Below are 14,402 nucleotides of genomic sequence, written 5' to 3' on the forward strand. Positions count from 1 at the left end.
TTAATATCTTATATTTAGAAGAACTGGCATTTTATGGACTCAGAAAATGCTGTCTAAGAACAACAGATGTTTGTCTATTTTGAACAAGTTTTTGTTTCACAGGATTTAAATTTCCATGCATATATGTTGACATATCTCATTAAAAGTGCTCCGATCCTTTCATATTTGGTGTTGCTATTGTAAGTGGGAATTTCTCTTCCATTAAACTTTGTAAATAGTTCAGAGTTCATATATATGGAAGTCATATGTTTTTGGTTTAACTTTTCTCATGCTGAATAACTGAATTCATTGCTGTTTGTGTTTACTTTTTAATCATTAATTTAATCATTAATTCCCTTGGGGTTTCCATGTATACTTTGACATCAATTGTCAATAAGGATGTTTTCATTTCTTACTTCCTAGTTCTTCTGCGTCTCACTATGTAATCTTGCCCTATTGCTTTGGAAAATAATTTTTTAAATGTTAAATCATGTTGAAAATAATGAGCACCTAAGTCTTTTTCCTGTCTTTAGTGGGAATGCCTCCACTGTTTCCACCTTTATGAAGATACTGGCTTGATATTTCCCACAATTCTCTTTTCTTTCTCACTCCTTCCACTGCCCAAGATGCCGAAAGGGAAGAACGTTAAGGGGAAGAAGGTGGTGCCAGGCCCTGCTGTCGTGAAGAAGCAGGAGGCCAAGAAGGTGGTAAATCCCCTGTTTGAGAAAAGGCCCAAGAATTTTGGCATTGGACATGACATCCGGCCCAAAACGGACCTCACCCGCTTTGTCAAATAGCCCGGCTGCAGCGGCAAAGAGCTATTCTCTATAAGCGTGTGAAAGTGCCTCCTGCCATCAACCTGTTCACCCAGACCTTGGACCACCAGACAGCTACTCAACTGCTTAAGCTGGCTCACAAGTACAGACCAGAGACAAAGCAAGAGAAGAAGCAGAGGTTGTTGGCTCGAACTGAGAAAAAAGCTGCTGGCACGGGGGATGTTCCCACCAAGAGGCCACCTGTCCTTCGAGCAGGGGTTAATACTGTCACTGCTTTGGTGGAGAACAGAAAGGCTCAGCTGGTGGTGATTGCACATGACGTGGATCCCATCGAGCTGGTTGTCTTCCTGCCTGCCCTGTGCCATAAGATGGGGGTTCCCTACTGCATTATCAAGGGGAAGGACAGGCTGGGGCGTCTAGTAAACAGGAAGACCTGCACCACTGTCACCTTCACACAGGTTAACTCAGAAGACAAAGGAGCGCTGGCTAAGCTGGTGGAAGCTCTCTGGACCAATTACAACCACAGATACGATGAGATCCGCTGTCACTGGGGAGGCAATGTCCTGGGCCCCACGTTGGTGGCTCGCATTGCCAAGCTGGCAAAGGCAAAGGCTAAAGAACTGGCCACCAAGCTGGGCTGAGTGTACACCGTTGGCGTTTTCTGTACATAAAATAAAAACTGTTCTTTAAAAAAAAAAATACTAGCTTTAAGGCTAAGATAAGATTGACTATTGTACTAAGGAAGCATTAATCAATTGCAATTATGCTGAGGGATTTCACTTTTAAATCAGGAATGGGTATTTCACTTTTAAATCAGGAATGAGTATTTTAAATCAGGAATGGGTATTGAGTCTTGTCAAAAACATTTCAAGGGGCCGGCTGGGTGGCTCAGGCTGTTGGAACTCTGTGCTCTAACACCGGAAGGCTGCCAGTTGGATTCCCACATGGGCCAATGGGCTCTCAACCACAAGATTGCTGGTTGGACTCCTCCACTCCCACAATGGATGGTGGGTGGCGCCCCCTGCAAGCTAACAACTGGCAACTGGACTGGAGCTGAACAGGGCTCTCCACGACTAAGATTGAAAGGACAACTTGACTTGGAAAAAAGTCCTGGAAGTACACACTGTTCCCCAATAAAGTACTGTTCCCCTTCCCCAATAAAATCTTTAAAAAAAAGAAAAACAGCAACAAAAAACATTTCAATGTCACTGAAAAAAATTGTATATTTTTATTCTTAGATATTTTAATATATTGAATTATATAATACTAATGTTTCTCATAATATATAATCATCTTCACATATTCAGAATGAAATCTATTTGATCATTCTGTATTATATTTTAATAAGCAGTTGGTTTCAGATTGCTCACTATGTATGTAATTTTTGCATCGATATTCATAGATTAGGCTGTATTTCCTTTTGTGAACATTCCATCAGGTTTAGCTACTGATGTTATATTTACTGTTTATTTCATCAAATGAGTTAGGTATAATGTACATAAAATAAAAAAGATATTTCTGCGTCTAGTTCTGTGAGTTTTGAAAAAAATATATACTCACGTAACAACCACCCCACAGGAGATAAAAAAAATATGTCCATCACCCCAAAATCTCTCATTCTCATTTTCAAGCAATCACTCCACTCCTGACCCATACAATTACTGATGTCTTTTATGAAAGATTAGTTTTACCTGCTCTAGAAGTTCATATAAATGCAATAATACCATACCATATGTAACCATGTGTGTCTAGCTTCTTGCATGTAACCTAATGTCTGTGAGATTCATCCATGTTTTTGTGTGCTTCTACATTTGTTCGTTGTTATTACTGTGTAATATTCCATTTTATGGATATACAGTGTTTTGTTTAGCATTCCATTTGTTGATGAACATTTGGGTTGACTCCAGTTTTTGTCAATTATGCATGGAGCTATGATAAAAATTCTTCCTTAAGATGTATTTGGAAATAAATTCCTATGGGATGAACTGCTGGGTCATAGGGTCATATAAGTTTAAGTTTAAAAAAACTGCCAACTCTTTCCAAAGTGATTTTACCATACTACAATCCCACCAGAAATGTACATGAGTTTCAATTGCTCCACACCCTCACCCAAACCTCACTCACCTTAGGCATGCTAGGGAATGGCAAGCAATAGCTCATTCTGATTGTAATGTGCAGTTCCCTGATAACTAATGACGTTATGCCTGATTACTATAGTTGTCGGACAGTTCTATATATATATCTTTTTTTTTTTTTGAAGTGCAAGTTGAAGTGTCTTTTACCCATTTTTGTTTGGGCGATTTGTCTTAGTGTTATTAAGTTATGAGAGTTCTTCATATATTTTGGATACACATTTCTTTGTTCTTATGTGTTTTGCAAATATTTTCTCCCAAAGCAGTAGTTCCAATGAAAGAACACAAACACAAATCCTAATGACTTAAGAGATGGAAACTAAAGGGACAAGTTCCCCAACAGAAATAAGTTCTTTCTTACTTTACATTTTTGTTTTGTCTTTTTAAGCCAGCAGTCTGGCTAGAGCTATTTTTATTTTTATTTATTTATTTATTTTTTTAGATTCCAATTATGAGTGAGAGAGTGAGATCATACAGTGTTTGTCTTTTTCCTATCTGGCTTATTTCACTTAGCATAATGTCCTCCAGATTCATCCATGTTGTCACAAATTGCAGAAAACAGCATATTTAAGAAGCAAGTGGTAATACCTCTGGGTGTAATATTGGAATAACAAGATTTTATCCGCCAACAGCAGCATCTGATAAGGCCAATTACCATGAAAGCATGAAAGTCTCTGTCGAGACCAGAAGCAACAAGTTCTAATTTTAAAGAGACTGTTGCCAGTGTACATAAATGCTGCAAACAAACATGCAGAATATATACTTTAACCAGTTGTTAGCAATGGGACAAAATTTTCTTTTGGCAGTCTGAAAAAAATGAGGCTGCCTTTTGGAGGGAAACATTCTGGATTCATTTTGAGGGCTTCAGCAACATTAGTGGGAATAACTGAAAGGAAAACAGGCAGCAGAGCTAGGACACAGAGCTAGTGGGAAAAGCAGAGGATGAGAGCAAATGACAACTATGGTGTGACCTTCAGCAAATGACTGAGTTTAAGTTTCATTATCACTGAAATGCATTCATTGAAGTCCTGCTACCAACTTTTCTAGGTAACAAAGAGAAAGCACTGAACAAGAAGGAGTGGGAGTGGATGGGAAGGAAATGCAAAGATCTAAAGCAAAAACAAATTTGTGTGAGGAATAAATAAAAGCCCAGGGAATATGCAAAGTAGTGAGTGGGGGAAGAGGGTTGTGGTAGTAAATGAATGAAAGAGCTAGATGGAGGTCCCATCATGTGAGATCTTGTGGGCAATATTAAGGACTTTGACTTTTATTCTAAGTCAGATGGAGTTGATTGAAGGATTTCAAGCAGGGGCATGGCATGATCTGATTTAGTTTTGCAAGATTGCCCTAACTTCTATGGGAAGAATGGATTGAGGGTGGGCAGTGGCAATAGGGCAAACTGTTAGGAAGAATAGCAGAAGTCCAGGCAATAAATACTGGTGATTTGGAATAAGATGGTAGTAGCAGAGATGGTCAGATACAGGCTATGTATTTTTTTTGTCTGTAGAGACAATTGGACTTTCTGATGGGTTGTATGTGGGGTATGAGGGAAAGAGTATGATCAAGAATGGTTCTGGATGTTTTTCTGTCTCACTTATTTCACTTAGCATGATAATCTCAAAAATCGAGAACCATATAACTTAACTCATATGTGGATAGAAAACTGAAAGCAACAAACAAAAACTCATAGACACAGACAACAGCTTAGTGGTTATCAGAGGGGAAGGGAGGAAGTGGGTAGTAGATGAGGGTAAAGGGGGTCAAATATATAGTGATGGAAGGAGAACTCACTCTGGATGGTGAACACACAATGCAGTATATAGATGATGTGTTACAGAATTGTACACTTGAAACCTATATAATTTTACTAACCAATGTCAACCCAATAAATATAAGTTAAAAAAAGCATGGTTCTTTAGATTTTTATTTTAACTGGGTAAATCAAGTGACCCAAGGAAGGGGAAAGACTAAAGGAGATATAGGTTTGGAGACATGGGGATTAAGAATCTATTTTTATGATAATTTAAGAAAATTTTGTCCCATTGCTAGCCAACTTTTGAGATAACAGGTAGACAGCTGGGTTATACGAGACTGATGCTAAGTGAAGAGGTGAGGGCTGGCATATTAATGGCATTTATAGCCATGGGAATAAATTAAATTTCTTGTGAAGAGGGTGTGTGTGTGTGTGTGTGTGTGTGTACCAAGAGTGCCAAAAAAAGTATACACATTTTAAGAACTGTTATCTATGCTCAAGCAGTAGTTTGCCATCATCAGAAATGTCTGGAGGTTGATGGTAACCAATTTGAGCACCTCTTGTAATTGCAGAAGTCAAACGTGACTTGTATTCATCTTTTGTTATCGGTATATATTGAGTATTATAATTAATACAGTTTTTTCCTTTCTTAAAATGTGTATACATTTTTTTTGGCACCGTGTGTGTGTGTGTGTGTGTGTGTGTGTGTGTGTTCAAAAGAATGGAGAGTACCAATTAAAAAGGCTGCTATAAGGTGAGATCATTGTAAATACCTTGCTGGTAATTGCTGTTATCAATAGTTAAGGTCTGGGGGCCGGCCCGGTGGCTCGGGTGGTTGGAGCTCCGTGCTCCTAACTCCGAAGGCTGCCGGTTCGATTCCCACATGGGCCGGTGGGCTCTCGGCCACAAGGTTGCCGGTTCAACTCAAGTCCCGCAAGGGATGGTGGGCGCCGCACCCTGCAACTGGGATTGAGCACGGCATCTTGAGCTGCGCTGCCTCCCGGATGGCTCAGTTGGTTGGAGCGCGTCCTCTCAACCACAAGGTTGCCGGTTCCACTCCCGGAGGGAGTGGTGGGCAACAGCGACTGAACCTGGAGCTGAGCTGCGCCCTCCGCAACTAAGACTGAAAGGACAACAACTTGACTTGAAAAAAGTCCTGGAAGTGCACACTGTTCCCCAATAAAGTCCTGTTCCCCCCCCAATAAAATCTTTAAAAAAAAAAATAGTTAAGGTCTGCAGTGCAATTTTCCCCAAGAACTTGGAAGTTAAAGAAATAATACTGCTATCAGGGTTAAACTGTAAAACCAACTTGTAATAGGCTGGAGCAGATATTCAGTACCATCTTAAAGATATTGAGCAGTTCTAAAGTCTATAAGACTTCACTGTAATCTGTTTTATGGGATAAATTTTGTCCCCACAAAATTCATATGTTAAAGCTCTAACCTTAACAATATAACCATATTTGGAGATACGGTCGTTTTTTAAAAAAAAGTATATTTAATTTTTTTGACAATATTATTTTATATTAATTTCAGTTGTACAGCATAGTGGTTAGACATTTGTATAATTTTGTAATTTAAGAAGTGATCCTCCTGTCTAGCACTCAGCTGACACCATACATAGTTATTACCATATTATTGACTATATTCCCTATGTTTCACTTTACATCCACATGACTGTTTTATAACTACGAATTTGTACTTCTTAATCCCTTCATCTTTTTCACCCTGCCCCCGCAAACCTCCTCCCATCTATCACCCTGATAAATCTGGTACCTATTTGATACCATACATAGTTATTACAATATTATTAACTATATTCCTTATGCTATATCCTACATACCCATGATTACTTTATAACAACAAATTTGTACTGCTTAATCCCTTCCCCTTTTTCAAAGCCCCCCCCCCCCCTTCAACCCTCCTCTCATCTGGCAACCATCAAAATGTTCTCTGTATCTATGAATTTGTTTCTGTTTTGTTTGTTTGTTTATTTTGGTCTTTAGATTCCATATATAAACAAAATCACATTGCATCTGTCTTTCTCTGTCTGACACTCCACTCAGCACAGTACCCTCCATGTCCATCCATGCTGCCGCAGATGGCAAGAACCCATTCCCTTCCATGGTCTAGCGATATTCCATTGTATATATGTACCACCTCCTCTTTACTATTCTTCCATTCACAGACACCCAGGCTGCCTCCACATCTTGGCCATTGTAAACAATGCTGCAATGAAAATATGGATGCACAGGTCCCTTTGAAGTAGCGTTTTGGGTTTCTTCGGAAAAATATTCAGAAGTGGAATTATGGGTCCTTCTTTGTCTCATTATAGTCTTTGTTTTAAAGTCTGTTTTGTCTGGTGTAAGTATTGCTAACCCAGCTATTTTTTTTTTCCCATTTTCATTAAATAATTTTTTCTATCCCTTTACTTTAAGTCTGTGTGTGACTTTCTATCTGAAGTCTCTTGTAGGCAGCATACAAGGGGTTTTGTTTTCTTATCCATTCAGCCACCCTATGTTTTTTTATTAGAGCATTTAATCCATTTACATTGAAAGTAATTGTTGATAGATATGTAGTTGTTGCCATTTTATTATTACTAGTTTTGATTTTTTTTTCCATCTTAAAGAAGTTCCTCTAATAGTCCTTGTAATACTGGTTCAGTGAACTCCTTTAGCTTTTTCTTGTCTGGAAAGCTCTTTATCTGTCCTTCAATTTTAAATGATAGCCTCGCTGGTAGAATAATCTTGGTTGAAGGTCCTTGCTTTTCATCACTTTGAATATTTTGTGCCAATCCTTTCTGGCCTGCTGGCGATAAGGTCTTTAAAGAAGTAAATAAGTTAAAATGAGGTCATTAGGATGAGCCCTAAATCAATACAACTGGTATCTTTATAAGAATAGGAAATCTGGACACAGATCTGTACACACACAGAAGATCGTGTAAACACAGAGGAAAAAGACAGACATCTACATGCCAAGAAGGGAAGCCTGAGAAGAAACCAATACTGCTAATACCTTGATCTTGGACTTCTAGTCTCCAGAACTGTGGGAAAATAAATTTTTATTGTTACGTCACTAAGTGTGTGGTATTTGTTATGGTAGCTCTAACAAACGAATACAATCTGATTAAATGTAATAATACAAAAAATGTGTCAATCACAAAGGGGTTTAATCACCTCATTTAAAAAAATATGCAAGAGTTTGAAAACAAAGAGGTCAGTTATAGGGCAGCAAATTGGAACTAATGCCTATCAAAGGAGAGGTGGTTAAGTCCTAAATACAAACACATCCATGAGTTAGTCATCAAGAGGCTGATAGAATAAAATATTGAAGTAGGAGGGGGTAGAAGCAGACAGGAGATTGGAAAGACAAAGTGAATACATGATATGAAATGTGCAAAAATAGAGCAAGTTATGGGTAAAGTACCTCAAGGTATGAGGCAAAGTTTCCACTAATCTTGTAAATAGGCTGAAGTCACCAAGTTTCATAATTTTTACATATCTCAAGGTCATAAAGCCTTAAATAGAAAGGCTAGTTCAGACAGAAAGTGTCGCTTTGTGTGTCAGAGACTACCAATGGCCTCCCAATATCCGTTCTCATCTTTTAATTTATAATAGCAACCCTGATTTTAATTTTTTTTTTTTAGTTGGCACATTTCCATTCCACTAAAATACATCCTAGGCCTCCCTTATAGTTACATTTAACCATAAGACCAGGCTTCTGGTTAATGAGATATAAGAAGTGCATGAAACTTCCAAGAGGTCTCCATTAAAGTATGGAGTGGACCTTTCTTTGCCCTTTCTTCATTACTTTCTTGGAATGTGAAAATGATGGTTGAAGTTCCCAAACCCATCTTAACCATCTTGGACCATGAAGCAAAGGCCACACTCCAGGGATGGGACTGGGTGGAGACAGAAAGGAAGGAACTTGGACCACGATGACCGAGCAGCCTCAATATCAGGCCTGAACCATCTATTTCCAGAGTTCTTTAATATGAGAGAAACAAACTTCCATCTTAGCATATTGCATATAAAATTAAGTGTATATTTCTGCATACACTTCCTCCACAATCTGTTTTCCTCCACAGTCTGTTTCTAGCCTATTTTTTCAGTGTCATCACCTACCATCCCATTCTGCTTTTTCGCTCATGAACTCTATTTGCTATTCCTTCACTACTCCCATCATTATCCTGATTCCATAATTTTTCTCAATTGTTTTCTCTGAGTGGAAATCCCTATGTCCTGTTTTCTGCTTCTCTAAATATTAAAGTTTCCTCATTCTTAAAAAAACTATACTTACATTAAGATATAAAGGCAATTTACACACCTAATCTGTCACTCCACTTACAGCCAGCATTTCCTGAACTTATTTGGTATCTCTTTTCTTTTTACTGTCCTTTGTGTTTCTGCTGAAGCTGTGTGCCCAGATGAAAAGGGCACTCTCTTCCCAGGTACAGAGTAGTGATTTCCCCCTTAGTAGTCTATAAAAAACTTTTTTCCTCCAAATTTCTTCATTGATGACTTTCTTGATTTTCTTTTCTTATTTCTATTTGATCTCTTCTCTCTTGGTATTCCAATGTCCCTTAGTTATACCTTAGTTTTGTCACTTATCATACTCTGCTTTTCATTATGATCCTGTTATTCACTCATTCAACCAACATATGTTGAGGACGGTTGGGTGTGACAGTAGTAGGAATATGAGTTGGAAGTTGAGATGTAATTTTTAAAATTCCATCTCATTTAATCCTTTCAACAACCTTTTAAAAATCTGTATTATTCCCTTTTTTCAGATGGGGGAACACAGGAGATATTATGTTCCCTGCTCAAAGCCTGACAACTGGAAGAAGATGGAACCAAAACTTGAGATCAGGTCTTCTGACATTACCTCCTGTGTTCTTTCCACTATTCCATATTAACTTCTCTCAGGATTAGCAAATAAGAGGCCTTCCTGAGGAATCTGCCTCTTTCTTGTTTTGTTGCTAAACACAGTAGCTTCTGTTTTGATTATTTAATCTGAATTTGAATTGCATTAATTGGAACTGCACTTTTTGGTCCTCCAAGGTCCCCACTACTTCCTGTGGTCTGTCCAGGTTTCTTCCCACATTTAGATCACCTTCCTGGCCCTTCAAGCTTGTAAATTTTTGACCCTTGACAGTTCCTTAAAGCCCTGTTTTGGAATTCTACCTCAAAAGTCAGGAAGCTGGGTTGAAGTCACAGCTAGTTCATCCACTAGTCTTAAAAAAAAAAAAAAAGGTTGACTTTTCCCTGTTACCAAAATGAAGAGACCTCTCCTCCTTTTCCTTTAAATGATTTGCTTGAGCAAATCTGTAATTATAAATCCTTCCACTGTCCCATTGATATGTCTATAAATATTTTTTTAAAGCTAAACAAGCCTCTAGTCAGGGACAACTCAGGAAAGTTTTTCTCAAAGTCCTGGGAGCCAACTCTTTGAAATGTAACTATCAGGGAAGATATTGTCCCACCTAACTTTACTATAGGAGTTACCCTAGGTGCCATGCTCCAAGCTTTATGTACCTGCTTGTCGTAGAGATAGTTTTATTTTTTTTCTTTGGATAATGTCAAGTAACAGATTGTAACCCCAAGGGCGACTTACCAAAGAATGTATATAGCGAATGGTGTTGTTAACTTCTTACATGAGAATATGCACGTAACAGATTGTTCAGCTTGGCTACATAAAAGGGTGAGAGTTCTGTCTTTGTAATCCCATTAGCGGATTTCCTGAGACACCCAAACCAGGCTGGTTTAATGCTTACTGAGTAATAGAGATTTTTTTCTTCTTTTTTTCTTTTCTTCATTTGTGGAGATTTTCTGAGATGGCAGGAGAGTTTATTTTTAATTTTTCCTCGACAATATCAATTTATTTATGTCTCTTACTTTTACTATCCTTCCTCCCCCCACCCCCAAAGCAAATTAAGAGGGTATCTTGCTCCTCGCTCACTTCTCAGTTCGCTTTGAGGACTGGGTGAGGTAACGCAACGCGTTCCGCGCCAGAACCACGACTCCCAGCATTCCTGACGCTCCCAGCGCTGTCGGCTTCCTCTTCCGGTCCGAGGGCAGCTAAAATCGAAAGTGGTGTGTTTTGGGCGCCGCGCCGAGATTGATTCACCTTCACCTGTGCGAGCCCTAGTTGACCCAGGTGGGAAGCCAGACAGGCAGTAAAACATGAACGGAAGAGTGGATTATTTGGTCACTGAGGAAGAGATTAATCTTACCAGAGGACCCTCAGGTATGTGCGGAACAGGTCATCTTTGGTAGTAGGTACTTGAGGTGTAATTGCAGAGCAAACACCTCTTTTGCTGAGCCAGATTCTTTTGGCTTCGGAGCAGGCAGGCCCCAAGCTAGAGGTTTCCTGCAACGCTTTTGAGCACGTAGAAGAATATATTGGTATCCATCATTAGCCAGACATGGATCTGAGGAATCCACCTCATTTTTGAGTCGGATACCACATGTATTTATGGTCATGACGGGTTTCCTTTTTGCTAAATGGTACCAGAAAATCCTGGGGGAAAGCCTGCTTTTTAGCCAGCATACCGTGAACACCACACCCCTCCTTCCATTGCCTGCTTTATACCTGTTCCTATGAGAGACTGTTTAGTAAAAATGGGAGCATAAATGGTGTGGACTGTAAATACTCAGCCGTTTTCTTGGTGCTTGTATCCCTCGCTCCCCTCTTGTTTGTGGGAAAATGTCAACTAGAATATTAAAGCACGAAGAGGCCTCAGTGATCTATTAGAGCAGTTCCCAAACCTGGTTTTGCCTCAAAATTAGCCAGGGTTTTTGGGTTTGCTTAAAAAAGCACAACAAAACAAAAAACCCCAGCAACTTAATTCCTAGATCCCATCTCTAGGAATTTGGACTCAATGCAGGTGTTTTATGGTTTGGGTTTTTTTTTCTTTTTCTTTTTTTAAACAAGCGCATATGCTCTGGCCTGCCAACAGTTTTCTGTTTCTTGACATGGATAGTGGTTACCTGATTCTGATACGGCCAAATCCTCACTTACCCCTACAGTCCTCTTACCCCTGATTACTCTTCACTCACTCAACATTACTACATGTTAACATCTTAACATTACTACATGCTGCCTGCCTAGAATTTTGTTGCCTTTCCTTTACAGCTCTCTAGGGTATGGATTCAGAGCTTTAGCTTTGAGATTATGTAGGTCCAAATCTGGTACCTAATCTCCTACTAGTTCTTTGACATTTATTCTTTGACCAGTTTTACTGATGTAATTCTTAGTTTTTGGTCTGTAAAATGTGCACGATAGTACAATGCGCATCATAGAGTTAGGAGAACAAAATGAGTTAATCTGTGTAAAACATGCAGAACATTGCCTGACACTTGGTAAGCACTACGTAATTGCTACTTTTGTTATTATTTTTAATAGATGAATGGTTAGATAAACACAGTAAATCCCACTAAATACTGTTATTCCAAGAGTCTCCAATAAGTCATCAAGTACCATGAGCTCTATCTCTGAAATGTTTCTGTAAACCTTCCACTCCTTTCTGTTCCCATCACCCGTACCTGGAACAGTCCATCATCTTTTCTCATATCAAAGATTATTCTCCATAAAATATGGCTTTCAGAATCATCCATGCCTTCTTTCTTGTTATAAAACATTGGAAACTGACTTTATTTATAAGAATATAATTCATTGCTAATCTGCATGGTTTAGTGTCATGCTCCATACGAGCTCCTAAACTTTTGTCAAAAGCTCTTATTCCCGTCTCTTAGATTCATTTTTTTCCCTATTTTATGTAAATTTCTCCTCTCACTTAATTTTTATTGACTTTACAGGCTAATATGGCAAATTATTGTTAAACCAAAATCTGTTTTTCTGTGGTTTTCATCAATTGGTGCTTGTTTTCCTAGGGTCCATTAAGACAATGGGAATACATTTTCTGATTGCCCTGCAAATATATTTAATGGCATCTAGCTGTTCTTCTGTTTTGTCTCTTCCTTCTATAGCCTAAATATGCCTAGTTATTACATTAGCTCTCTTGTGATGTGGTTTGAGGTTTGACTCCTAGGAATTTAATGTACTTTGAGAGAGTCCTTTTGCTGTGGTATCCAGCAGTATTTCCAGGATCTCTTAACTAGAGCAGAGCAGACTCTGATATTATTTGCATGTTCTAGTCACTAAATATTTTTAAAGTTCAGTAGTATCACTTCACCTTTTTTAGTATTTACCTAACAGTGTTGCTTAATGTTCAGCTTACCGTTTGCTAAAATTTCTGATCCTCTTGATCTTGCAGACCTAAAGTTCCTAGTGTTAGCATTTTTCTGAACCACTGGAGTTAGAACAAACCTCAAGGGACTAATTAAGAAAAATAATTATACCTAGCTAATATATTTCACCCAGAAGCAGTTTAATTTCTGGATTGTATGTGCATTTATTCAAAATGAATGAATGGATTTATTCACTGGGTCACTGCTTCAATTTTCCCAATCATGTTCATGTCTTACTCACATAAGTTGATAAACTTGAGTTTAGGAGAGTAGAGCCACAAATTTTGTATTGAACTTGGATTAAAACAGTCATTTGAAGTTTGGTTGGTTCAGTTAACAGGAAAAGATATTAAGTTTCTGTTTATCACCTCACAGCTATTTACCAGGTATGTGGTACTCCTAAGAAGTCTCACAGTCTAATTCAGCTTTTCTTCATTGTGTTATCATGGAGATACACAGAGAAGAAGTCAGTTATCACCACTAGAAACTTCCAGTAATTTTGATAGTCTCATAGAGATCTTTATTTTAATAGAACTATGAAAATCCTCTTGTTCTCAGTATGCATTTCTGTTTGTAGACAGTATTGTCACTGTTTGTCTTTGTACAACTTCCTATGCAGGGACCTGATAGTTTAATCAGGTAACTGCAAGAATGTATATACCTTTGTTTTTTGTGCCAGTGTTGTCAGGGGCAAGAGTGTTGGATATTTCCAGTGTTTGGGCCCATTTTGCAAGGCAAATGAACTATTCTTTCTGATCTTGCTTATTGCAAGGAAAATAATGAAATCTTAGGAAAATTGGGACAATGAAGTGAGTATCTGGGGAGGCAAAAAGAAGCTTGGCATATGCTTTGAATTCTCTCCTGTACCAACTTCCTCAACTGAACAAGGAGAGACTTAGGCCATATGACTTTGGAGGTTTGGTTTTTTTTAACTTCCAAGAATTCAGGATCCTTTGGCACATTTTACATGTTATTTTATGATTCTTGCCATTTTGGTTTAACAGTGGGTGCTCAAATGCCTTCAAGGGTTTGAAGCATATCTTTTATGCTTTATGGAACACTATTTATCTTTTCTTTTTATAGGAGTCCAGCTTGATTATAGTCTCTAAGCCTCCCACTTTTTCTTTTGTCAAATTGAATTCTTAATGTTAGAAAGATTCAGTTACTCTTAAGAAATATGACAAGAATCTAATCTAGCTTTTTTTTCACTGTAGCTGGTAGAGATTGTCCATAAAGACAACGCTACTGTACATTGGGTATTAGAATTAGGATTCCTTGTTCCTGAGGCATCAGTGGATTTTAGCAAGGAGCCTGATATACCAACTTTAAAAAGGAAAGAAAATCTATTTTTCTACTCTATTTAAAGGAGTTTCAGAGAATAAATGGGTTGGTATAATGTTTTAATAATGAATAATTAAGCAAGTATTATCTCTCTGGCACTGTGTTAGTTACGTTATATATGTATTAACTCATTTAATTTTCACAGCAACCCTGAGTGGTAAGTGATTAATCCA

At 38.2% G+C, this 14,402-nt stretch overlaps 2 protein-coding genes across 2 annotated transcripts in view; both read left to right on the forward strand.

Annotated features, from left to right (window-relative positions):
• Positions 1-605: 605 nt before the first annotated feature.
• Positions 606-1,807, forward strand: LOC117023869 (60S ribosomal protein L7a-like). Its single transcript, XM_033109089.1, is given in 2 exon segments — positions 606-771; positions 774-1,807. Coding segments are annotated over 2 exon segments (789 nt in total). The 3' UTR covers positions 1,397-1,807.
• An 8,892-nt stretch (positions 1,808-10,699) lies between these two features.
• Positions 10,700-14,402, forward strand: part of SYNJ2BP (synaptojanin 2 binding protein) — a 28,717-nt gene continuing 25,014 nt past the window's right edge. Inside the window, exon 1 of the mRNA XM_033107563.1 lies at positions 10,700-10,885. Coding sequence (XP_032963454.1) covers positions 10,822-10,885 — 64 coding nt within the window. The 5' untranslated portion in view covers positions 10,700-10,821. The remainder of the gene's footprint in view (positions 10,886-14,402) is intronic.

The sequence above is a fragment of the Rhinolophus ferrumequinum genome, chromosome 6 (genome assembly GCF_004115265.2).
Source record: "Rhinolophus ferrumequinum isolate MPI-CBG mRhiFer1 chromosome 6, mRhiFer1_v1.p, whole genome shotgun sequence".
NCBI lineage: Eukaryota > Metazoa > Chordata > Mammalia > Chiroptera > Rhinolophidae > Rhinolophus > Rhinolophus ferrumequinum.